Raw genomic sequence first — 26,579 nt, 5'->3', positions numbered from 1 at the left:
TAACATAAAACACTAATGTACATAACTGATAACAAAAACAAAATACTTTCAAATGTGGAGTGTCACACAGGGAATTGTGGGAATATCAGTTTACAGTTTTTGACTGTAAATTATACATTTATTTTGTCTTTTACTTATACAAATTGTAAAATTTACAGCATTTTTCTGTGAAAATTACATCAAATGTCTGGTAAGAGCTTTTACAGTTTTTCCCTGTATATAATACGGGAACTTAATGTTAACCTATTTACAATTTTTTTCTGTGGCTTTTTTTACAATATTTTACTGTAAAAATCACATTCATTTTTTACAGTGTAGCGATAAGTTTTATTGGTGGCATTCATCGATAGGTGGCATTGGTTTGACTCTGATGTGTTATTTGGTAAAATTTGGGATTTGGTTAAAAAGAGACATGCAGATAAAATTTGGTGTGTCTTCATGTTCTCTGTTTAATAATATCAAGACCTGACATTGTATTTATAAAACTTCTCAACAATGCTCTTAATAATGACTTAAGTGTCAAAAAAATTCTTAGTAATGAGAAGAACTTGTAAGAACTATTTAACTAAAAGCAACTTTCATCAAAGTCTAAGACTGACTCTTAAGTGTTGTGAACTGAGGACTACAATGATGTCAACCCAAAAATGGAAGGGTAGTTTCAGCAGCATGACAACAATTATTTAATGTAACTATAATACATTTTTTAGTTGGGACATTTATTTTAATATTTAAATTTGTTTAAAAATGTGCTATGCATTGTGCAAAATTATCACAAATGATCACAAATAACCCTATTGTAATTGCTCATTGCTCAGTCAATTCTTCTCTGAAATGAATCGCATGTTTGAGGGCCTGAATGTGCTCAAACTCATGAAAGTTTGCACATGCATCAGAAATGGAGAAAATTGATATCTGATATGGGTTTTCAAATTATGTGTGGCAGAATGGCTCGATAGCGCCACCTACAAAATTTCAATTAAGCGTCCTTCATGCTACATTTCACATACAAGTATGAAATTGGGTAGACAGATGTAACAGCCCAATACCTACAAAATCTGAAAACACAAAAGGAAGTCAGATATTTTGAATTTTCTCTGCAAAATTTTTGCAGTTTTTGCCATTTCCAGACGTTGTAATTTAACACACTCCTCCTAGAGCTTTAATCAGATCAACATCATATTTGGTCTGTCTAATCTTAAAGGTGGACTCAATATCATTTCAAATACACTGTTTGGAAATTAGTTGGGCCGATACCAACAACAAACATGTAACCAATCAGCATTAGGGGGCGTATGACGGTCAAGGAGAGAGAACAAGCAAGAGGGAGATTTGAAAATAATAATAAAAAAATAAAAAAAATTGAAGAACGAGATATGGGACAAAATACAAAAGAGCTCAAAAGAATATCACTGCAATGAAGGTTTATGATTGGGTAAACGCTTTAGGACCCGTGTTTATATTAGAAAAGTTTTCAGCGCTGGAGAGAGCTAAGCAGGAAGGCTTGAAAACAGATGCGGAGGCTGCTTTGATTCCTTATCATGTGAGTAACACTGGGTTTTGATCGTCTGGAGCTGCTGTTCTGTTGGCGATTAACAACAAACTCTTGTTTGTATTTACTCTTGTGTACTGTACGTTTATGTTTTTTGTGCTTCCTTGTTGTTCGTTCATCATCTGAGCTTTTATTTTTTCATGAAGCATTTTGTTGCATGTCAGCTGTGATAAACAGACATCCACTCGCGTTGCGTGTGTAATGGTGATAGTGAAAGTTTTGCAGTTAAACTACTGCACACTGACGACCGCTAGAGAATGCGGTGTTTAACGTCATTGATAGTGCACTTGCCTCGCATGCCAGCAGTGATTGGGCTGGGGTTCGAGACCGACTCGGAGCAGTGAAGAGAGGGATGGGTTTGTTTGGGTTAATTTCAAATATCAAGTGTTCAACGACGAATTTGTGAAATTGCATACAGCACCTTTAAGGCCTTAGTGATGTTAAATTTCGACGATTTTGAGTTTTCGTTGAAGGCCATGTCCATGGCGGTCTGACAAACTCTGATGTTTAGCCATGAAAGAGGAAGCTTTTGTAAGTCAGGTATACAGTGTCCGATCTGCCCCAAACTTCACATGTGTGATAAGAGTCCTGGCCTAAAGACATCTATATTCCAATATTCAGGAAATGGCATGCTTTATCCTGTAATTCACTCCCAGAAACACATTTCAATATGTCCCGAAGTACCAAACATGCTAGAAACACGTTAAATCATGCAACACTTGGCTAAGTGCTAATGTATGTGATTAACGGCATGAAACAGGAAGTTGTTGTAACCCAGCAAAGTCCGATCTACTCCAAACTTCACATGTTTGATAATAGTCCTAGCCTCATTCCACAGATTTCACCCCAAAATCAGCTTAGATGCAGAAAAAGCCAGCCTTATACATGGTCACAATCAGTGTTGGGGGTAACGCATTACAAGTAATGCTAGTTACATAATCAGATTACTTTTTATGCATTGCTTTTAAATTTACAACAAAATGTCTGAAATACATTTTCAAATAAGTAACGCAAATTACTCGGTCACTTTTCAGCCCTGCACAGACAGCATCACAACATTGTATTTAGTAGAATAACATGACATCTTATTTTATTTATACTGAAATTAGGTGCTTTAGAGTCTGCAGTAAGAGATAGTTCACAAAAAAGAACATTCTGTCATCATTTACTCAACTTCCAAATCCATACAACATCATTCCCATGTCACAATGTCATTCCAAATCCATACAACTTTTTTTTTTTTTCATCTATATTGGAGTGAGGCTGGTGATGTCCTCGATGGTGAATGCAGATCCACAGGATACCAGAACCCACTCCACAAAAGGTCCCTCCCCGGATAACTGTGCTTGTGTGGCGGTGTTAAGGCCGGCAAGCATCCGGGAAGGTGATCTGAGGTACAAGATCCAAAAAATCTGTTAAATATTCCTTGAGGGAGCGATCTCCCTGCTTAAGGCAGAGTAGCTTGACAGCAGGGAAGTCCATGATGATGGAAAAAACAAACAAAAGAGACTGAAAAGGGGTAAAAAGAAACACTAACAATAGTCTGCTTACTTTACTTTTGGTCGGGTCTTCTGTAAAGTGGTTGTGTGGAAATAACAATGAATAAGATGAAGCTTAACCGTCTTTAATAATCTAAAGAGTAATCCAAAAGCGGTAGCAACACAACTCACATGGGAACATACTGTACACCTGATGCCAACATATACAAGACCTGACAATGAACAGAGGAAAGACAGGAACTTAAATACCCAAATAATTAACTGAAATGACAAACAGCTGTGATGATTGAGATTAGTGTCCATGGTGACAGTTTGTGGCAGAAAACTAGAACAAAGGAAACATGTTATTAAGGAAAACAACTGAAAGTCCATGACAACTACAGCAAACTTGAATGTGATTGTGACAATAAGGGATTCGTATAGATTTTTATATCCTGTAACTGAAAGATATACCAGAACCTTTGCATATGGCAAATAAATTGTAAATTTACAAATTGCAGTTTGTACATAATTTATAAACAAGATCTGCAAATGATATGTAACACATTTACAAGTGATGAGTAGTTTAGATTAGGGGATGCAGAAAGTGTTATGAGTTGTATAGGCCTACATATACAAATAATTTGTAACAGGTAAGAAAGGCCTACAAATAATATGTAACACATTTACAAGTGATGAGTAGTTTACACTTTAGATTAGGGGATGCAGAAAGCTTTGTAAATGATTTTTTTTCATGTGTTTACACATCATCTATAACAGGTGTTGAACATTTTGTAGTGTGTACTGCAGTGCAAGTGCTGACTGGTGAGGGTATAGACAGTTGTCTTCTCTGACACAATTGGAGTCTTTAACTCTGTGCACCTGATGTGAGCTTCAGTGGAAGGTAAAACCGATTCAGAGGTTGACTTTGTCCCTAGATACCACACACTCCACACAGAACACAAGTCTGATGAGTGAAAGGATTTAACATAACCCACTGGAAGCCCCTGACTGTAAGGCATTTATAAATGTTTATCAATGTAAAATCAACGTAATATATTACATTGATTCAATGTAATATCAATGTAATATATTTTTGTTCAATATTTTTTATTTATTTTGTATTTTGAGAAAATGTTATTTTGCTAATTAATATTTATGCAATAATTATGTTTTTCCCATTGAAAATAATACAAACTTTTTTTCTACTTTTCTAAAAAAAAAAAAAAAAAATCAGTTAAAGCTGTATTTCATGTTAAAATAGAGACAAGGCCTTTAAAATCCATTTTTTTGAAGGCAGATTAGTATCATCTTGTCGAAGTAAAAAAAAGAACAGAAAAAAAACATCTGTAATGCCATTGTGTAACCACTAGATTCCTATATAGCTCTATATAAAGAGGTTTGTAAATATAAAGAGAATTGTTTTTATACATAAAAACACTTTTATTATGTTGTGGTTTTGGATATATATTTAGACATTCTCAAAGACTTTTTTTTGTCAATGTTTAATTTTTTTTTTTTTTTTTTATGTTGATTTGAAATATCAGTTTTTCTATTCATTTTACTATAGTCACACCTGAACATTGAGAAAGACATTTTGTAAAATTCTTTATCAGAGCTTAAACAATTTGGGTCTAATCTGTTTTCAACCTCTTATTTGAATCTTCTGGCTCAGTTTTGCCGTATTGCTACAGCCACACCAGTTCATCTGTGTATAATAGTGTGTTGTGTGTGTCTGTGAGTGTGCCTGTTTTGTACTCTTGATGACTGTAACCCCTTCCTTGCTGTGTTTTTTTTTTTTTTTTTTTTTTTTACTGCATTGTGGCTAAATTAATGATTTTATTTCACACATTTGCAAAAACGTGTTACAGTCACACCAATATATGTTTGGGGGTGTGGTTTGTGGGTGGAGCGTATCTATGTTTTATATTTAATTTACAGTGACATCGTGGCTGATTTGTAGATTGCACCCCCCTAAAATTGCTTTCTTTTTCATATTTACCATTAATTGCCTATGGGGATCATTTTTGACAACGATCAACACAATTGTATGTTTTTTAGATTTTTCAAATCAAGCCCGCATTTTATTTTTATTTTTTATTTTTATTTTTTTTGTGGACACATATCGACTGCCACAAAAGGCATTTTGTACCATTCCAATGAAGTAGTGATTTTTAAAAATTCTATTTTTTTTTTCTGTCTAAAATGACCGAACAACACCAGAGGGTTAACACGGAACCTTTATTAATTACACTTATTCTTAGGACTAGGAATACGATTAAAATGACATCATTCTTTGAATTTTGACACACTCAAGACTAAAATTTTGTTCTGAGTGGCTTAATATATTTGGCCCCAGAACAAAGAAATAGCCATTTAGTAATAATTTGTAATTATTTATTAAAATCAGCTTTTGCCTTAATTTCATTTACACTTTAAACCTTAAAAAACAAAATCATAAATAATCACCAAATTTAGCTGTCCTGACATTATAAATCACATTATAGAAGAAATTATTGTGCTACACCACCTGCAGGGCAGTGCATGTCACACCTTTAATCAAATCAGGTTTAATTCTCACTCATTGCTCACACCATAAGGTACATGAGCACCAATAACCCCATTTTGAAGGGCTCCATCAACGTGTGGGATCTGGTCGTCAAAGAAAATGTGAGGTCTGATTGCTTTCAGCACTGGCCCTTTATGGGCACCACTCAGAAAGAATGCCTCATTTATCTCCAGCTTTTCCTTCTGAAGAGTCTTCAGGGCTCTTATTCCAGGACTTGATGTGCCACGTGATGTTACCAAGTAGGTACGAATTGGACAATTTTTATTGAACTTCTGCTGGAAATGTACCAATGCTTGAAAAAAACTTACTTAGTGGGCCCTGCAAAATAATTCCACACAAACACATTATTAGCACTTTTTTAGAAAGACTTAATTAATTATTACATTAAATTGTAGTGTGTTGAATGAAAGAAATAAATGTTTCAACCTAATATCCATACATAGCATTTGTGGCTTGAACTCTCAACTGACATTATGTACATTGGAATTGCTTTCAATGTCAACAAACTTTCAGTAGAAAGTTCCTTTAAATATCATTTTAAATAACAAGGCTGTGTGATGTGTACCTTATGAATGTGAAGTATAACAAGGGTTAACTGAGCAATCTGAGATTCAGCAGCGCTAACATGTTTCGGACCAACATTCTTACCTGTTCCAAAGGTTCGTCCTCCTTATCACGTTCATTATCATAGAAACTTTGTAGTCCTTTCTCTTTGTAGACTCTCTCAGACTCATCTGAAAACAGGACTCCATCGCCATCAAAGGCCACACGTAACACTTCATCACTGGGCTCGTGGTAATCTCTCTGGAACATTGTGGCTGCTCCATATCCTGATAAACAATGCCACCGTCATTTAAAAGTTATAGAAGTAACACTTGTGTTGTGTTTTATACTAAGTACTACATGCATGCAAAAGCCTTCTTTCTCACTGTCGCACTGGATTTATGTAATAGTATTTCTCTCTTTTGCATCGTTCCACAGTTTTTCCCCCAAAATGAGCTTAGATGGGGTTAGCGCTTTACAAGTAATGCTAGTTATGTTATCAGATTACTTTTTATGCATTGCTTTTAAATTCACAAAAAAATATCTTCCTTTTTTTAAAAATAGTAACTTTCCCATTTATTAACTGACATATTGTAACTCATTACTTTTAACTTAACTTTAACTTTTAACTTTCCCCAACACTGGTTACAAGTTCTTGGAAAAAATGGCCAAGAAAAGTGAAGACAGTGGCCCTCATTTATAAAACAATCGTACGCCAGAAAACTGTGCAAAATTTGGCGTTGATCAATATGAGCGTGAGCAGTGGCTATGATCAAATCTCACGTCAGGTCTCAGCTCGTGTACGCACGTTTTTTAGTCAGCGAGTAGTTGTGCAGCACTAGTGGAGATGAGAATATTTCGATTCTTTTCCTGACCGACAATCACTCACTAACCGATCATTAACCGACACGATTAAAATTCAATTAGAATAGATGCTTGTCTTAAAATACCACAAATGTTTTTTTTTTCTTTTCATGGATTTCGCTTTGTATGTGCAAATGGCTGCATCAACAGAACATTAGGATTCACACATCATACACCTGCAACACAGAGAAAAACTGAATATATAGCCTACATGGAATAAAAAAAAATGACTACACGAAATATTTCACTGAAATAATTAATAGATTAACAAAACAAAAGAGAAAAACTGTGCATCAAGTAGGGCTAGTCCAGGCTACGCTACGTATTTGTTTTCTTTATTTTATTAAAATATTTATCTTTATTTTATTAAATCCAATTGATCGCACGGGCGCTTCACTCACACACGCAGACGCTATCAGTTCTAGCATTGCTAACTTTACTTTTCAGCCATTTATCAGCAAACTAAATGCAGAGAAAGTTAACACTGTTCATTTTAATGGTCCGCTAGGAGTAGGCCTACATCTGTACCAGTCGGCGTGCACAACACCCATCCAAACACATGTGAAGGATGATGATTTACATGAATATTGAAACAAGAGTAAAATAGAAAGCCTTGTTTACATAATGAACAGTAGTTCAGCAACCAATAAATGTTACATTGCGAATATGGAACGTTTGGATTCTTCCCGAATGAGAGAGGTAGGCTGAGCCCAATTCAGTTTTGCTTTAAATAAATTCATTTCTGCTTTATAATGAATGCCACTAGGCTATAGCCTAATTTGTGTTTCAATATATAGCTACTTATTTTTCGCTCTTGTTCTGTTCTGAATAAAATAAATTAAAAGGATTTTCAGTGAGGTAGCCTATAGGCTACTAAAATAACCAAGTTTATATATTAATAATGTTTTTAATGATTTTTTTAATGATTGTTTATATGCCTATGACGTGTTTTTAATATGCTTTAAGACAAACCATGTTGCAAATTCATAAGTCAGCACCATTGCTATTTAGTTTTATTTACCGGTATTTTTATTTAAATTAACTTTATTGTTTGAAATTAGGAGGTTGATAGGTGATTTTAGAGTAAGATACATTTCTTTTTCATGTGATTACTTCCTCTTCATGGCCGAGTTACGTTTCTCTGTGTTATAAACTATAGGGCGAGGCTTCTAAAATTTGGGGCGTGATATTTAAATGACGACAGTTACGTTGTAGTTACGTTGTTTTCTATGTTCGTTTGATAAATGAGGGCCATTGTTTTGAGGAAATTCTTTAATATTGCAGCGATGTGACATAAATGGAGAGAAAAAAAAAACTGATGCATCACCTGCACTGATGGCCTCTCTCACATTCTGTGGGTTTGTGGACAGGTAGAGAACAGGCTTGATCTCATTAAGATGATCAAGGAGGGGTTTTTCACCAGTAATCTCACAGACTGGGTCAATATTCAGCCCTGTACAGACAGCATCACAACATTGTGTTTAGTAGAATAACATGACATCTTATTTTATTTATGTTTATATTGAAATTAGGGTCTGCAGTAAGGGATAGTTCACAAAAAAGAACATTCTGTCATCATTTATGCAACTTCCAAATCCATACAATATCATTCCCATGTCACAATGTTATTCCAAATCCATACAACTTTTTTTTTTTTTTTTTTTTTTTGACCACATCAAAAACATTTTGCTGAAGGTTAACTCTGTTTCATGTAATGAAAGCAGGCCGGTAGTCAATACACCTGGTGCTTCACTATACAGCAATTGTTATAAGTAGCTATGTGATATGTGATATTTTAATGCGAGGCTGAAATGTTGTTTCTATAGTTGAGTCACTGCATGCATTTACTATGGGAAAGAACATTCTTTAGAATTATAATAATACAAAATAGAAAATCACTCCTACTCTTACCGTATTTTTCAATGTTTTTTTTCAGGTGATCAGTGTCCTGACCGTCAGAAGGTATCAGCACAATTTTAAACCGCTCTTGGCCATCAGTCAAACGTTGATTCACCATTGTAAGAGCCTAGAGCAGAGTGATCAAAATACACTAAATACTAACACCTATATCAAATTAAACAAATTAGTTGACTTAATCTTTGCGGATTCTTGCTAGTTATAACCATGTAACAGTACTGAATTCTCAGTGAAAATAGATGACACGAAAAACTTCCTCTCTGCTAAATGTTTAATATTAGTACTAATGAATTACAAATGACCTTTTCATTTTTAAAAAGGGATTTACAGGTAAAAGTAAATGCGTTCATGATTAACACAGAGAAAAAGCTGCATGTTAATAAAAATTAATACAGGAAAATATATTTTCACTGAAATTCTGTTACCTTGACAAATGGAAAAGCAGCTCCTTTAAAATAGATATCCCCTGTCTCTTGTCTGAATAATGCACATGATGACACTGCAATGGTGGATGATGTCACTGAAAACAAATGTACAGAGTATTTAAAGAAGAAAAATATTTAATTAAAGCATAAGTGTGAAATAATAGATTTTAGATAATGAGAGAAAACCATATATTTTTCTTAGATGTTAGGAAACTTGAACATACTTGTGGTTGTTGTTTTTGCAATTTTGTGTTTTCTGCTTTCAGTGCCTGACAAAGGTTTTCTCTGTGTGGGCAACAAAACAATTATTCCATGTTCTAAATGAGTGGTTATTTCATAAAGGTTTTTACTTTTAATAGGTCAGAACTATTCATATAAGCCTTGATTAGTTTAAGGATATGTTACTGATTTTTCTCAAACTAAAGCGCAAACATTGATCTTGTACAAGAAATAGACATGAACACTGAAAGCACACAAATAAATAAGACACAAATGTGACATTTGAGTGACAGACATTAGAAAAGCTTACCTTTAAATTGCTCATAATATCTGGTGTTTAACTGACACATCTACTGTATTTATAGACAATGGAACAATGCTGTCTTCAAACAGTAGGCGTTTCATTAAAAGAATTTAGTCATTGGTTGGTTTAGTTAACCTTGTTTTACAGGATTTCATTACTTGCATCCTTCAATTGTTACTGCTTGCAGTTTTTATTAACTCATCATTTCTTTTGCATTTTACTCTTTTTAGTAAAAAGACATTGGTAACACTTTACAATTTCATTAGTTAACAGACAACTGCTTTAGTTAACATGAACTATAATGAACAATACTTCTACAACATTTATTCATCTTGGTTAATGTTCATTTCAACATTAACTAAAAGTTGTGTTTGTTAACATTAGTTAATGCACTGTGAACATGAACAATGAATGACTGTATTTTTTTATTTTTTTATTAACTAACATTAAGAAAGATTAATAAGTACTGTAACAAATGTATTGCTAGTTCATGTTAGTTAATACATTAAAGTGTTAGTTCACCCAAAAATGAAATTTCTGTCATTAAGTACTCGTGTCGCGCCAAACCCATAAGACCTTCGTTCGTCTTCTGAACACAAATTAAGATATTTTTGATGAAATCCAGGTTTTTTTTAATCCCCCATAGAAAGCAATGTAATTTCCGTCATTCAAAGTCCAGAAAAGTAGTAAAGACATAGTCAACTTGGCCAATACTGAGCAATTCTAATGTAGAAGTCAATATTTTTTTGTTTTTGCGCACAAAAAGTATCCTCGTCGCTATATCTTAATTTGTGTTCCAAAGATGAACAAAGGTCTTACGGGTTTGGAACGTGTGGTAGATTTTTCCCTACGCACCTGACTTAGTTAAACCGGGTGTCCCAAACACCCATAAATCTATAAATTTATACTCTACTAAGCATACTTCAATATCTGTTCGAGTCGGCCGACGTTTTGGGGCACTATCACCTGATACTAAGCTCTTTAGTGCTCCTCAACTCCAGTAAATACTATCACTATAGTATAGAAGTAAGATCTCTAGTGCTTAGTTTGCTGCAGCCTATAAACCAAACAGACTCCAGACTATGCCTCAGAATATGCTTTAATCACGGCCGGGAGAGTTCTCATCAATTCCAGATCTCTCTCCGAACAAAGGAATACAACAGGTTTTACAGGATTTCAGGTACACTTCACAGTCAGTATAGCATGATCTATTACTCATTATCATCAGTCTTAATACGACTGGTTTAGATTTAAGAAAAACATCTCAGTTCCTCTGTCCCGCATAAATTTAGATTTAGAACAACTGAATCACAAGATCATCAAAAAAATGTCTCAGGGTTAATAGTTCAGATTACTCAATAGGTTAAAACAATTCCTCAAAGACTATTTTTTATCCTCAAGCCAGCACAGCAGAATGTTTCTGAATCACAACACTCAGTCCTAGTGACTATTTCTCTATTTCAGTAGTTAGATTATTATTATTAGGCCTGTAGAAGAAAAGAAATGTTAGTTCATTATTAATTAGTTCAAAAATTCCATCACAAATGACATGAGGGTGACTTAATGGCAGAAATTTTTGGGTGAACTAACCCTTTAACTAATGTTAACAAATGAGACCTTATTGTAAAGTGTTACCAAAACACATTGAACTCATGTGAGCCTGAAGCCATCCAGCCTAGCACTTCAACACAACATCACAGTTCAGCTATATATGCATGACTTCATGAAGTAATGTTAAAAATGTATAACTTGATTTTGCTTTAAGCTGCTTTAGAATATATAGCCTAAATGTAAATCATATTCTTTTTTTCTGAGCATGCTGTGAATGTCCAAAATTTTTCTGGTCAGAAGTTTTATTTTGAAAAATTATTTGATGATTGTTTTGCCACAACAGAAGTTGATGCTTTAAATTCACACCTGTGCTTGAGGGCTGTAGAATGGTATGCAGAAAACTGTAAATGCACACCAAGGTGTAAATGATGGATTTTTCTCCTTATTGTTTGAAAGGTATCTATGGGTGTGTATGAAAGTAGTAGTAGTGCGTCAGATTGCATGTTTGTGTGATTGCTTTGTTAGATCTTTATTAGATCTCTAATTTGATAATGAGATCTAGTTTTAAAACTTGTTAATCTGGCATGTTGTATAACACTGAATGTTTGCATGCTTAGTAGGGTTGGGTAAAAATATTGATTTCTCAATTTTAATCGATTCTCATTTTTACGAACCCAAGAATCAATTAGTCTAGTCTGTTTTCAGTTGATGAATGAACAGAACATGTAGCGCGCCTCCCATCCAATAAATCGCAATAATCATTGTGCTTTGTTACTTTTGATATGAAGCAAAGTCTCAGATTTCAAATGACTCCCATCTTATTATGAGATTCAAAAAATAAATACCGTTTTGGCGCTGTTTAATGTGGCATGACAGATCGCTGTAGCGCCTCAGTTAAAGAGAAGCAGCAGCATGGAGCGCATGTTAACATCCTCTCCTCCGCTTTAATAGTTACAGCGTGAAATAAACATGAATGAACATCTGAAGGTATGTTAAAAGACACAGCACAACTTACCTAAATCCATATCATGTTTTGTGTAATAGCTCAATCAGTGTTTCAACCGCAGAAAGACGTCAATAAAACAGCTTGTAAACAATGTCACATAACATCACATTTACCTCAGAAAAACCATATTCAGTGCGCACTCATAAACTCGTTAATCATTTAGAAAAGTTAACTCTGGAGAGCAGCATTCTGATGTTTGAATAAATTCATGTTTGAATAAATATGTTATGACAGCCACGATTTAAATGTTTATATTTCAAAAAAACGAATTGAAGTGGAAATATGATTATGTAATTCTAAACTTTTATTTATTATAAAAAAACATCACTGAGTGTAATTTAAGTGTTTGAATATAAATAAGTTAATGTAGTAGCCTACCAACTGACTCCCATGTGTAGTTTACAGCATTAGTTGAGAGATTTTTTTCCTCTAGAAAATTTGCCACGTACTTTATCTGATATACTACATCCAAAATAATCGATATCGAATCGAATCTAATCGAAATCGGAATCTAATCGAATTGCAAGCATGTAAATAGAAATTTAATCAAATCATGAAAATTGTGTCAATACCCAGCCATAATGCTTAGTAATGAAGTAATCACTTTTATTTTGTATAACTAAAGGGGAGACAAGGGATGGTTTTTGCTTATGTCTGGGCCTCAGTTTAAAAAAAAAAAAAAAGAAGAAGAAAAGGGGAAAAAAAGAAAGAAATTTGTATCCATAAACTGAAACAGAAACTCTTTTTTTTTATTTTTTTTAAGTTTTTCAAATCTTCTATTAACAGCATATGTGACATGCTACAGTATATCATATTTTATATCTGGAAAATTGTACAAATGTTTAATGTAATGTAATTTGTGATTCAAACAATGCCAGTGTAATGTATAATAAAGGAGGTGTGACTAATTTTCCATGTTGAGTGTGGAAATCCTTGTTTAATGTGGTGATAAGGCACATTTTATAGATTTCATTAGATAAGTTGCCAGCTGATACTGAGAAAATTTTGTAAGACTAGTCTGTTTAAACTGGTTTGTACATGTATATTGTGTACTACACATATTTTACATTGTTCTTAGTGGTAAAGCAAGCATTATTCATTTGTCAGATAAAAAATGCCTGATGGTCATTATGATTATTTTTACCATGATCATTGGGGGAACTCAATTGGGTGAATTTATAGCATTAGCTGGGAAATATTCCTGAAGAAAAATGTATCATTGAAAATTAATTGACTAATTTCAATAAAAACATCAATAGAAAAAAAAATCATTTGTAGCAGCCCTAAATATGAGCCTTTTTCTACTTAAGCAGACTAGAAGGGGTTAGTCTGATCGAGCCCGATCACACGAAAATGCGTATCAATAGTACGAGTTTGTGCATATGATACGCACTTTATGGCGTATTATCAAAACTCATTTTGGCGTATATATTCTACGAGATTACAAACTCGTACTATTGATACGCATTCTCATGTGATCGTGTTGGTCTGATCATATTAAAGATAGATAAAGCACTTTATTGGCTCTTGATGGCCAACCAAAACATTTAGCAGTCACACTGGACCCCAGTGCTGGTGCCTTTCTTGTCGAAAAAAATTACCAGTTTCTGTGTGTATGTATGTGCACATTTGGAGAGTTATTATATGTTGTTAATGAACTTAAAGTTCCAGTAAACTCACATTTGGGTAATATCGTCAGAACATGTAAGACTGAATTGCATCTTTGGCTTTTGATATTGAGTGTGTACATACTGTAAGTGCTTTTCCACACAAAACCATACTCTTTCTTAGAGGGGATTTAAGCTGTACTTTCTGTTAAAAATGAGAGCTCTCATCTCACTGCTTTCTCAGACTCCGAACAATGATGTAATTACCCATAATCCTGTGGGGTGTCTCTCACTTCACACACACTAGCACTCACTTACACATTGAGGCACACCTGGGAATCTCTTACACATAAATGGGGGGCGATTTCTGTCATCAGTCCTGATTCTGTTTCCCGCTACATAGCACCCTCTGTGGTGCAGCCAGCAGCTGCCGTTTATTTAACTTGTGACTAAGGCCACAGAAATGAAGTTTCATAGTGTATGCAGAGAGAAAAGGCCTGTTCTACAAGTTGACTTAGGAATGAGGCTGAGAATGACTTTTGTTTTTATTAACTGAGGATAATTAAGATGTAACACGATTGTCACACAGTATGGCATTTGGAGGGAGTGTTTTAACATTTTCTTAGTATGATCTTGTGACAAAAAAACTTTTTGTATGTTTAGACTTTTCGAAAGACTAGTACAGTATTCAAGTGTTTAGAGCGGGGGTTTTAATAATGGAGTCCGGGGACCCCGGGGGGTCGGGGGGTATTCTAGGGAGTCTGTGAAAATTTTGAGAGAAGGCTGTTAAAGTTCGCTGGAAAATTGCTGTGGAGCAATATTCATTGTGAAGCCTATTGTACTATACAAGAAAATTTGAATTGAAATGATTTCTTTTTAGTCGTACGAGACATTATTGTAACTTGTTACCAAAACATTTTGAACTCATGTGAGCTTAAAGCCATTCAGCCTGGCACTTCAACACAACATCAGTTCAGCTATATATGCTTGACATTACTTCATGAAGTAAGGTTAAAAATGTATAACTTTTTGATTTAAGCTGCTTTAGATACATGTATACATGTAAATCAAATTCTTTTTTTCTGAACATTTTTTTTCTGGTCATTAAGTTTTAATTTGAAAAATTATTTGATGATAATTGTTTTGCCACAACAGCAGTTGATGTTTTAAATTCACACCTGTGCTTGAGGGCTGTGGAATCTATGGAAATGTTTGAAAATACTAGTAGTGCGTCAGATTGCATGTTTGTGTGAGTGCTTTGTTTGATCTGCTGGCAGCTGACAATGAGATGTTTTAAAACTCATGTTGTAACACTGTTTGTTTGCATGCTTATTAAATGAATCACTTTCATTTTGCATACCTAGGGATGGTTGAAACATCTTTTTGCTTTAATGTCTGGGCCTTAGTTTCTTTTAAAAAAAAAAAAAAAAACTGTATTGTATCTGTAAACTGAAAATTTATCCCTAAACTGGTTAAAAAAATCTCTAAACTTTTAAAGGTCTTTCAAATTTTTATTAACAGCATAAGTGACATGCTATATTATACAGTATTTTACATATGGAAAATTGTACAGTATATTAGTGTGTTGTTTGGTAAACCATGCAACAGTTTAATGTTATTAATGTAATTTGTGATTTAAACAATGCCACTGTAATGTATAATAAATGAGGTGTGCCTTATTTTTCCACATTGAAGTTGGAAATCTAATGTAGTGACAACGAGGCACTTTCTTCACCACGTCTTTTGTATAGTTTATATAAAACTACTATATAAAAGACATGGTGAAGAGATTATTTTTTACCATGATCAATGGCTTTTTTTTCTTCTTTTTTTTTTTTTGTGGGCAGGCTCTACCGATGGTGGCTTTTTTGATGGATATTCAAATTCCGTTTTTGAACGGAACATACTACTTTTCTCAGAGTCTTAGCATCAGTTCAGGTGGCAGATGCCCACAGAAATGAAGGTTTGTAGTGGATGCAGAGAGAAAAGGACTGTTCTACAAGTTGTGTTATGAATGAGGCTGAGAATGAATTTTGTTTTTTATTAACTGATGGAACATGATTGTCACAGAGGATGGCATTTGGAGGAAATGTTTTAATATTTACTTAGTATGATCATGAGACAAAGAGTCTTTGTGTGCTTAAACACATGAAGCAAGGGTACTGTACAAGTCTATCGAAAAGTCTAAAGACAGGTTTTTTAAAAATGGAGTCCCCGCAAGAGTGTTTCTAGGGGTCTGTAAAAAATGACAGAAGGCAAAAATTAAGTTCACTGGAAATTGCTGTGGAACTATATTTATTGTGAAACCTACTGTACTATACAAGAAAATGTTAATTTAAATTATTTCTTTTTAGTTGTATACATCTACAGTAACCAGTTTCGTTACTAAAACTAATAACAATAATTTGTTATTTGAAATAAAGCTGATATGAAATTTAAATATTAGATTAAAATTTTTTATTAGAAATTAGAAAAATTTGAAATTTTGCCTTGGCAAATACATAGTTCTGTCATGAAACTCTGATGGCGCAGGCTGATGGGTCTTAATGCAAGCTGATGATAATTAAACCGTTAACTACTGACACAAGCTGATTGGTCCATGTTACATCTGCAGCCAATAAGCTTGTTGCTCACACATTTAAATGTCTGGTTACATTCACTATAGCAGATTGCAGTGTGCTTCAGAGTTCCTCTAAAACCCCCACCTTCCCCAGCTCCGTTATTGATATATGCTATTTGTGCAGCAGCTCTATGTCTTACTTGCAGCAGCGTATCAGTGTATTTATTGGCAATAGCAAGTTCCTGTACTTGCTCTGCAGCAGCAGAAATAATCTACAACAACAGAAATAATCTACAGCAGCAGCACTTCAGCAGCAGCGTAGCAAATCTATTCCACCAAGAGAAAATACATTAACATTGTCATATCTATTACCATGCTAACAATCTTCCAAGAGTTGTCATGATAGATTTAACTGAATTACAGTACTGTAAATTGAGGTAGCTAAATAATAAAACTGAAATACAAATACATTTCAACTTAATAGAAAAAACAAAAATAACAAAATAATACAGTAACATTATATAGGCCGTTAATTCATTTTGTAAACGTTGTCTTTATCACATTTTATTTTTCTCTCACAGTATAAATAGAATAATATATATAATGTATATAATATAGAGTTGTCTTGAAGGGTAATAATTTTTGATATTTGGCATCAAAAATGCTAAAAACCACTGGTAGAGAGTAAATAAGATGATTAGGATAGTAGGCCAGCTTTTGAGTCATTTTTGGGAAGGTCAAAGGACACATTAAATCTAAACTCTCATCTTCTTAGAATAAGTGGAGTTGGCAACTTACTGCATTAACCGGCCAATAGAAGTTGATATATCAGCCAAAATCACTAATGTCTTTATTCTTTTACAGTGTGTAAGATTTCAAAATCCCATCCAAGTCACAAGCGGCTGCCTTTGAAATCATATTCAGAGCATGTAGCTGGTCTTCATCAGAATTTGTGGAAAACCTTTGTAGTGTTTTCACCCTTCATCATCTTAGAACTCATTTGTGATAAGTTTGATCAAGTGAACTGAAAATTCATAACATTTAAAGAACCACCTTGAAATCTGCATGATTCTCACGATCCGCCCAATGTTCTCTCATGAGGATGAAGAACCCAAATACGTAAAACAGTTAGAAGTCGGTTTGTCATGTAGCTAATAAAAACCAGCTTTAGCTGAGTTAACAAATGGGCTGGTTGACTGAAGTGGTCATGGACTGTCAGTGACTCTGGCCGGAGCTGAGCTGTGATTAATGATGGTGTTTGGTGGTTTTCTAACCCTCTCCTCACTTCTTGTTCTCCTATTTAACTTCTCAGGGTGAAGAGTGCTGGTCTGGCATCTGAGTTTTCAGTTTGTGTCCTGACAAACATAATCATATAGACAACTGGGAGCTGATTCTAGATCCAGAGTGGATGCTCGACACATATGAGCCCAGTACCGATGAGGATCAACAGTGACCCTGTTAGCACTCCGTCCTCTGTTGTCTTTAATGTCCACTGGAGACTGTAGGCCTAATGTTGATTGTTGAATGGTTTATAGTACTGGTGAAATGCCGCCTTACAAAATCAACCTTTTTGAAGCCTTGGAGTTGGTAAGCTAGTTTTGGAGTGTATGTATGGACAGAATAAGAACATTTTTTTAACATTGTGCAATTATTACAATATATGCATAATGTTCCCTTATATATTTACTTTTTATAAAATGGTAAGTTCCTTTCCTTGATTCTGACTGGTCAATAGCTGTGTTTTATTCGCGATAAAACACGGTTATGACCGCTTCACCCAACGGTTCTGTGTATCACTACACAACACCCTTAGCAACCACCCTAAGCAACCACTGTTAAGGCAGGAACACACCAAGCCGACGGTTGGCTGGTGGGCAGTTTTTGTTCGTCGGCCGACTAAGTGTTCTCAGTGTGTTCTGCACCATCGGCTGAAGTTGGTCCTCGTCTGCTTTTTTTCGGCCGATTCGACTTGTTGAATCGGCGTCGGAGCTCGTCGGTTCGTCGGGCCATCTGATCATTCTGATTGGTTGTTCAGCTACTGCCACCTGCTGGTTCGGAAAGGCATTTCTTCTTACGCAGGCGCAGAACGGATGTGCCGTCGGCTGTCGAGCGTTCACTCAAAAAAATGATTTTTTGATGCTGTTCACTTTATGTAAACAACTTATTTTGATTCAGCACCATTGTATTAGGTTTCTGGTTCAAATTTAATTGCTTCATGTTAATTTGACTTAAAACAATTACTTTTTGACTTAACTTGATGTTTTCATATTAAAATAACATGTTTCAATCAAGTAAACTCAACCAGGACTCAATCAAACAAGACTTTCACAACCCATCATGCTTTGCAAAGGGGCTGATCTAGGAGTGTAAATGTTGAAATAAACTGTTATTTTAAGCAGTTTTTAGCAACATGAGAAAATGGAGAGACTTTTTAATGTTTACTGTTCTATTATGTTGGTATTTAAAAGTTTCTGTTATGTTAATAGTTTTGGGGTTACCATCGTGGTGAAGTGTAGAACATGTGCTTGGGTTGAGGACCTGCTAACAACAATTAAAGTTGTTTTAATAATAAAAACAACTGTTTTGGGCATGCCATAAAGGGAATATACCCATCTTCTGGCTAACGCCTAACAAAAGGAGACTTTGCAGAGTGAAGATTTTGTAAAAGTTGTGGAAATGGTTCTTGAATGTGTCCAATGTGTCTTGAATGCTAAAATTAAGTTAACTTTATGTGCAAATTTTATTTCAACAAACAGAAAAATTAAGTAGTTTGTACAAAGACTAGTCTTGCAAAAGAATTCATTATATTTTTTAAGTAAATCAAGCATATCATTTTTATCAGTGTTGGTTTGGTGTGTCAGGCCAACTTTGGACCCAGACCCTGCTGACGTGAGCCAACCCCGCAGTCTGCTTTCGTCGCCACTAGTTCATCGGTGTCGGCTTGGTGTGTTCCTGCCTTTAGCAACGTAAACTGTATGTTCTCAATTGATATTGTTCATTGAGCTTACTGTATTATGTAGAAGAGTATTGTGAGAAAGAGATCGAGTGAGCAAGTTTACTACCTGCATTCAGATTTTCTTTCAGGTCAGTCCTATGTTCATGATAAAAAAGAAATTGTTTAAATGTCCGATGCATTATCTTGTCCTTTTAACAGTTAAGGGGTTTTCCCATGACTGACAGCTAGTCAAAGCATTTGTCAGTTGTGTCTTGTTCCTTGTTCACAACAATTCAGTCTTTTCAATGTAAAAGTCTTCGCTACTGACTGACACACTCATAAAGACAGTCTTTGCCGCCATCTAATGGCGTAATAATGTAACTTCTGTTGCTGTTCATGGTTAGGGACTATTTTTTTACAGCACATAGTGCCTAACAACACCCTTCAGCTGTGACTTATTCATGATACAGTACAGCCTCTCCTACCTTATTGCTTACGTATATAGTTGACAGTGTATCTTTTTTCTATCCACCTTAAACATTTTCAATTCAAATTTTTACAGAAAATTCTACCTAAGATAAAAACATTTTTATCACTGTGTACAGTATATGCAGAAAAATGCAGTTGTTTTTATTTCTTACAGTTTAGAACCAAAGCTGTCGATAGAATAATTGCTTTTACATGGTTTCGAAAGCACAATGTGCACAAAGAGTAAAAATATTGAATATGCTAAATGTTTAGTTGTTGCATTACACATTTAAATAATTGTTTAAATAAACAACTTACCTTCGAGACTCTGATACCAGCCATTTAATGAGCTCATGAGCCTGTGGCGCATGTGTCAGTGAGTGCTTGTGGGGGGCCTTGGGGAATCTCCGCTCAGTGTTTCATGGTCTGTTCTGCTGATTGCCCCTTGGCTTCTGTACTGAGAAGATGCTGCCAGGAGCTCATCAGCTTCCATGGGACTCAGAGGCCATAGCAACAACCTATTTCAGTGTGTGTGTGTTTACATCATGGGAAGATGATCATATCTGCAGATGGAATATGTACAGGTGACCATGCAGAACTGCACTGCTTTTCCTGAAAGCAGGGAGGTCTGGAGGAAAGAAGTGGAAAAAAATGTTCATCCATTCAGAAGTGAACCTATGTTTTAAGATAGCAGTGTTCCTGCTCTAAATCGTCTCATGATTGAACTCTTATTTGAAGGAAAGATTTCACACCATAGTGATTCTAGAGGTGATTCTATAGGACACTATATCTATATACCAGCTATGTTGTGTTTTGTATATTGGTGTCCCCATCAGGCTTTTTAACTAGCATATCTGGTCACATCTGGTCTAAAGGATTTTTTTCCAGCAAGGAAAACCCAGTGTAGGGAATGATCAAAAACAGGGTTTAGAGTCAAAAACTCAAATAACATCATGTGCAAGACATTGAAAAGAACTGATGCATGATGTGAATACCCAACTGTAATTGAAGTCCTATAAAAAGCCCTCTAAATGTTTGGAAATGCTTCTACAATATCTGTATAAATCCTTATCGTTTTGGAATAACTTTGCATTGATGTGGGATAACACAAACAATTAATTTTTAGAAGAGGAAATTGACATTCTTTAAAGGTGTGCTGTACCAATAATCAATAAAAAAAAAGAAAAGAAAAGAAAGAAAGATCAGGCATCACGGCTGCCAAATGGGCTTGTCTGACTGTGATATCTGTATATTGCTATTATTATGAACATTATTATGAAAATCATTATTGCTTGTCTTCAATGGCGATTTCAAGTTATATTAATGCATTTATGCCAAGAAATTATAAAGATTTATGCTGACATTGTCCATAACCTCAATTTGAAACCTAGCATATTTCCAAGTGTTTGGAGGGTAGTTACATTTCTTTCTTGAAACCAACAGTGGAAGGATCACATTTGACAGTAAAAAATTGAGGGATTCCGGTGTGTGTAAGCCAAATATGGAAAAGGAGTGTGTGTGTTTGACTGTGCGAATGTGTGAATGAGTAATTGTGGGAAAAAGAATCTCATCTCAATCACATGCTTCTGCTTCTCTCATTTTTCTGTATTTCTGACATAATGCTACACCTGCACACTCTGCTCTCTTCCTCGCTCTCCAACATCAACATCCCTCTATTTTTCCAGCTTTAGTGGGTTTAATAGATGATCCAAGCGGAGCAGCGCTGGGGAACTTGACGTAGCAGTACTGAATCTGATTCTCGCTCATCTTATTTCACTCCACGCAGTCCAGATTTCGTCTGTTTATTTCCCCTCTCTGGCAACAGGGCTTGAGGTAACGAGTTTGGTGTTCCTTACTCTAACTGTTTGTGTTGAAGAATGAGGGAGAGAACAAGAGAAAGAGAGATGGATTTAAGCAGGCATGATGTAGCCACATTCTCACCATCCCATGATCCCCCACTGTGCAAGCTACAGCCAAAACAGTGATGTAAGCAATCTGAGTAGCTACGTAAGTTAGAGAGGAAACATTTATGCCCCTACAACCCTACATCCAAAAAGCTTTCTGGCAAAACTAGTTGGGTATCTATTGTCTTTATCCTCAGACTTTGCTGGAAAATGTTGTATTTATACTCGCTGCGTTATTCTATTAAGCATATCTAGCAGATCTCTTCTTATCAAAGACATTAGGGAGGAAAAAAGTTCCCGTTAGGTGTACATGAACCTTCTGGTAGCTGGTAATTCTTAAATTTGGCCACAGAGGGGCGACAAACTCTACATTTGTGTTAGTATTCACAAAGTAGCAGGAAAATGGGGGGAAATTTCTTTAGACAGAGTAACAGCTTTACTAAGGAGACCATTTTAGACCAGCATGAATTTCCATGATGGTTCTGTTAGGTTTATGCTGGTTTGATGCTGGTCTTTCTGTTGGACTGATATACCAGTAAAACTGAACTGTCGAAGCTTGTCAACCAACATAATTTTTTCAATGTAGACGTAAGACATCACAGTGGGGTGTGTTTACACAAATCTCGTGTCATAAAAGCATTCTGAGCTGAAGTGTAAGTATATTTAACCACTTGCATGACTCGGCCGAACGCACAATCGCTGCCCAGCACTCTTCTTCGTGAGCATTTGAGTGTGCGGTTAAAATCTAGCCTACATCTGCTGTTAAAACTAAGCTCAGAATCAATTTGAGAGAGAAACGATCAGGATCGATCCAGATTCATTGTATCGCAAATCGATGTATTGTCCCAGCCCTACAAAACACAGTAAATCTGATCTGAACAGCAGGAAAACAAAATCATGGGTAACATGATTTAATATAAAAACGAAGGTTTAATTAATGTCTGGCTCTGCTGTAGGAAATCTGTTAGTTGTTAGAAGGTCCATCAACTTTAGAGCGTCATTTCCTCTGTAAGCACTTGCTCAGTGGCTTGTTGATCAAGATTAACCTGTACGTCATCACTGTGCTATTTGGTTATGGAGTGAGATGAAGTATAGTTTTTATTATTGTGCTAGCATGTGTAAAGGTACATGTGCATGATGAAAGATCACAGATCTGCTGAGGTCAAAAGCTCAATTGAGTACAGGAGCGTTATAATAAGAGTTTCACGTCAGTAGGGTACAGCGGAGGCTTAGAGGTCAGAGGTCAGAAATAAGACATTGCTTTACACCATCTGTCTCTCGACAGACACTTCACAGATTGTTTGCTTCTTTCTTTCTGCTCTTTTTTTTTTTTTTTCTCCAGATTGGTCTCTCACACACATATATACAGTGGGCTTCAAAATCTGAGACCACATTGAACATCTGGGATTAAAAAATATAATTTAAACCTGACAATAAACAAGATTTTGAAACGTTTCACATTTTGAGTTTGAATTGATTTTGAAATTCAGCTTTGAAAATTTGTAAACAAAGTGACCATGACCATGTGAACTCCACATTCTCAAACCATGCTGTGAAACATGATAATCAGGTTTTACATAAACATCAGCTTGATGCTGTTGTGAAAGCAAACAAATTTAAATATTAAAAACAACTTTTAATATAAATGTTTCAATAAAGAACTTTAAATAATTTAAAAACAGAAGTATTTACATGTAATCAAATTGAAATGCTGAACTTGTTAAATAAATTTTTTTTAAGAGTATTTTCCCTAGAGCACTCATACTTTTGGACCCTACTGTATATTTATCTTCACCTTTGCTCATTCACTATATATTTTAATACTGCAAACTGAGCGTTTTCTCTTTTGTTGTCAATCCTCACATCTTTTATCTTGCCCTCTCGTCTTTTCCCTCTCTCCCGCTCTCCATCTCTCTTCTCATAATAAACACTAAATGTTTTATCTTTAGCCTTCTCCCCCTGCCCCATCTGCAGCTGCGTGTGTGTCTTCGAGGAGCATGGGAGGTGGTAATGTTGGTGAATGAGTGCAGGATTGTTGTGCTCTCCTGGTATGGCACAGCACCTGGATTATATTTGAGACGGGAAACACTGAAGTAGATGTTTCGAGGATGTGTACGAACCAAACTAAACATTCAGTCATACAGGAGACACGTGGAGGCCTGTCAGCCAGCGAACCCAAACCACTGCACACCCACAACAGAAATGACATGCATACCTTACATGTTTAAAAAGACATGACTCTTTCATTCACCAGTGAAGACAGACAAACACAAACATCATAGATGAATAATAGATAAGATACGTTCAGTAGATGATGTGGACAGAAAGATCTTTTTAGGGAACCAGTTTTTAGGGAATAAAGTTTGCTTCATTTTCTTTTTAAATTTAAAATATTATAACTCAATCTTCCAGTAAAATGACTTTTCTCTGGTGATGTATGCTGGACTTCTCCGATCACTTATTTTGCTTAAAACGGCCCCTTTCTTAAAGGTCCCGTTTTTCGTGTATTTTTAAAGCTTTGATTGTGTTTATAGTGTGCAATATAACATGTGTTCATGTTTCGCGTGTAAAAAAAACACAGTATTTTTCACATAATTTACTTATCTGTATACCGCTGTTTCCACTGTCATAAAAACGGGCTGATGACTTCCTTGTTCTATGAAGTCCCTCCTTCAGAAATATGTAACGAGTTCTGATTGTGCCAGCGGTTCCTGTGTTGTGATTCGACAGCAGTTTAGCGCATCTTGCCCGGAAAGGTCACGCCTCTTACCATAACGTGGAGATGCACGCGCTCAGTGTTATTGTAATCATGTCTTTAATTTTACCCTATCAATCTGAGCCGGAATCAGACCCGGTGATTGGACTGCGGGATGAAAATAACAGCGTTTCGACGACATGGCGACAAACACACACTACAAACGCAACTCTTGTGTATTCCTGTGGGCGGAGGTTAGTCAAAAAACTGTTTTAGTGACGTCATTAAAGAAGGAAGTAGAGGGATGTAGTCCAAACTGGCCGTTCGATGTAGGCGACTTCTGTTAAATAAAATATCTCGCTTGGCATTGAACTTTGAGCTTTAAAATTTTACAGATTTTATTTATACTCTGACAACAACATTACACACTAACTAAAGTTTGAAACATGGGATCACGAAGAACGGGACCTTTAAAACTGACTGCAAGCTTGCATTCAGATCTGCCTCTATCCAAACATATCAATGGGTAGATGGTACCCGTCCTATTTTTTTTCTTTTTCAATTATTCATTTCACTTGGATCACTCACATTGTTTTCTCATTTGCCAACTATAGAAAAAATGACTTTGGAGCACTTCAGACCTAAGGCATCCGCCAGTCTCGGCAGACTATGGATAACTTCGGATGAGGGTCACTGGGGCGGCGTCAGTTGAGACTCGAAATTCTCTGCTGCTGAACTCTGAGGCAGGTTGGATAGTTTGGCTTCTGGCCTTCCTCTGTAGCTGCTTTGCCTCAGACTGCTGATTAAAAGTCTCCTTGAAGTTGGAGAGGCCTTTCAGCACGGTCTGTCTGAGGCGGTACAGTAGCTTCCCAAGAATCTGGGTCAATTCCGAAGGCCTTGAGATCTCTTTTGCAAACGTCTTTGTACCTCAGGTGGGGTCTGCCTGTTTGTCACGTTCCTCGTTACAGCTTGCCATACAGGAGATTGTTCGGAATGTGCCCTTCATTCATTCGGGACATCATGAACCGGCCGTTGCATGCATCTCTGGTTGAGAAGGGTGAACATGAAAGAGATCCCTGCTCTCTTAAGGACAGTTCAGTTGAGAATCTTGTCCTGCTATGTAATGCACAGGATGCAACAGAGGCCAAGCTAGTGGAAAGCCTTTAGCCTACTTTCTTGTTGAGCGTACAGGGTCCATGACAGTGTTAATTTCATTGACAAATAATTTGTGTCATAATTTTCGTTAACGAAAACGAGACGACATATGTTGTCATACACTTTCTGCATGTCACATAAAACGTTCAAAAATGTAAACGTCTGGGGAAAAAGAGTGTGATGATGCGAAAGAGAGCTCAATTAAGTCCAGAAAGCTGCCTCTCAGACGTCTCTTTTGCATCTTTTTGCGCTCGAACGGACAAATACACACTAAATTATTTTCAAAATGTCCATTTTGGTGAGTATTCACACAAACACAGTCGGTTATGTCTTAAATGAATGTAAACAGTTGGGAGAATATCAGATGTGTATCAGTGTATTGGATCTGTGCATTCAGCCTTAAAGTAACAGCAGTCTAATAACCTGGTGCTGTCCATCATTAATGTTAAAGGTGCCCTCGAATGAAAAATTTAATTTATCTTGGCATAGTTAAATAACAAGAGTTCAGTACATGGAAATGACATACAGTGAGTCTCAAACTCCATTGTTTCCTCCTTTTTATATAAATCTCATTTGTTTAAAAGACCTCCGAAGAACAGGCGAATCTCAACATAACACCGACTGTTACGTAACCGTTTCCAACATTATAAAAGGCATTAGACAAGGGCAGCCAGTATTAAAGTCTGGATGTGCACAACTAAATCATCAGACTAGGTAAGCAAGCAAGAACAATAGCGAAAAATGGCCGATGGAACAAGAATAACTGACATGATCCATGATAACATGATATTTTTAGTGATATTTGTAAACTGTCTTTCTAAATGTTTCGT

General features: G+C 35.7%; 1 protein-coding gene and 1 long non-coding RNA gene across 2 annotated transcripts in view; one reads left to right on the top strand and one right to left on the bottom strand.

Annotated features, from left to right (window-relative positions):
- Positions 1 to 26,579, top strand: part of LOC125277092 — a 49,419-nt gene that overhangs the window by 9,599 nt on the left and 13,241 nt on the right. The window lies entirely within an intron of this gene.
- LOC125277091 (cytosolic 5'-nucleotidase 1A-like) lies at positions 5,427 to 9,953 on the bottom strand. The gene is made up of 7 exons (XM_048205326.1): positions 9,875 to 9,953; positions 9,570 to 9,630; positions 9,346 to 9,440; positions 8,915 to 9,029; positions 8,331 to 8,456; positions 6,245 to 6,426; positions 5,427 to 5,914 (listed from the first exon to the last, which is right to left on the bottom strand). The coding sequence occupies exons 1-7, from the start codon at positions 9,887 to 9,889 to the stop codon at positions 5,858 to 5,860; spliced, it is 651 nt and encodes a 216-aa protein (XP_048061283.1). The 5' UTR covers positions 9,890 to 9,953; the 3' UTR covers positions 5,427 to 5,857.

The sequence above is a fragment of the Megalobrama amblycephala genome, linkage group LG10, assembly GCF_018812025.1.
Source record: "Megalobrama amblycephala isolate DHTTF-2021 linkage group LG10, ASM1881202v1, whole genome shotgun sequence".
In the NCBI taxonomy this organism is placed as follows: domain Eukaryota; kingdom Metazoa; phylum Chordata; class Actinopteri; order Cypriniformes; family Xenocyprididae; genus Megalobrama; species Megalobrama amblycephala.
The sequence above is the reverse complement of the archived record's forward strand: the minus strand, read 5'-3'. Positions and strand labels throughout refer to the sequence as shown.

What these genes read in the sequence shown, in the direction of transcription:
- LOC125277091 (XM_048205326.1), bottom strand. An exon ending in AAAAAACATTGAAAAATACG is followed by an intron (nt 8,457 to 8,914) that starts GTAAGAGTAGGA and finishes CTGTCTGTACAG; the next exon opens with GGCTGAATATTGACCCAGTC. An exon ending in AGGACGAACCTTTGGAACAG is followed by an intron (nt 5,915 to 6,244) that starts GTAAGAATGTTG and finishes ATTATTTTGCAG; the next exon opens with GGCCCACTAAGTAAGTTTTT.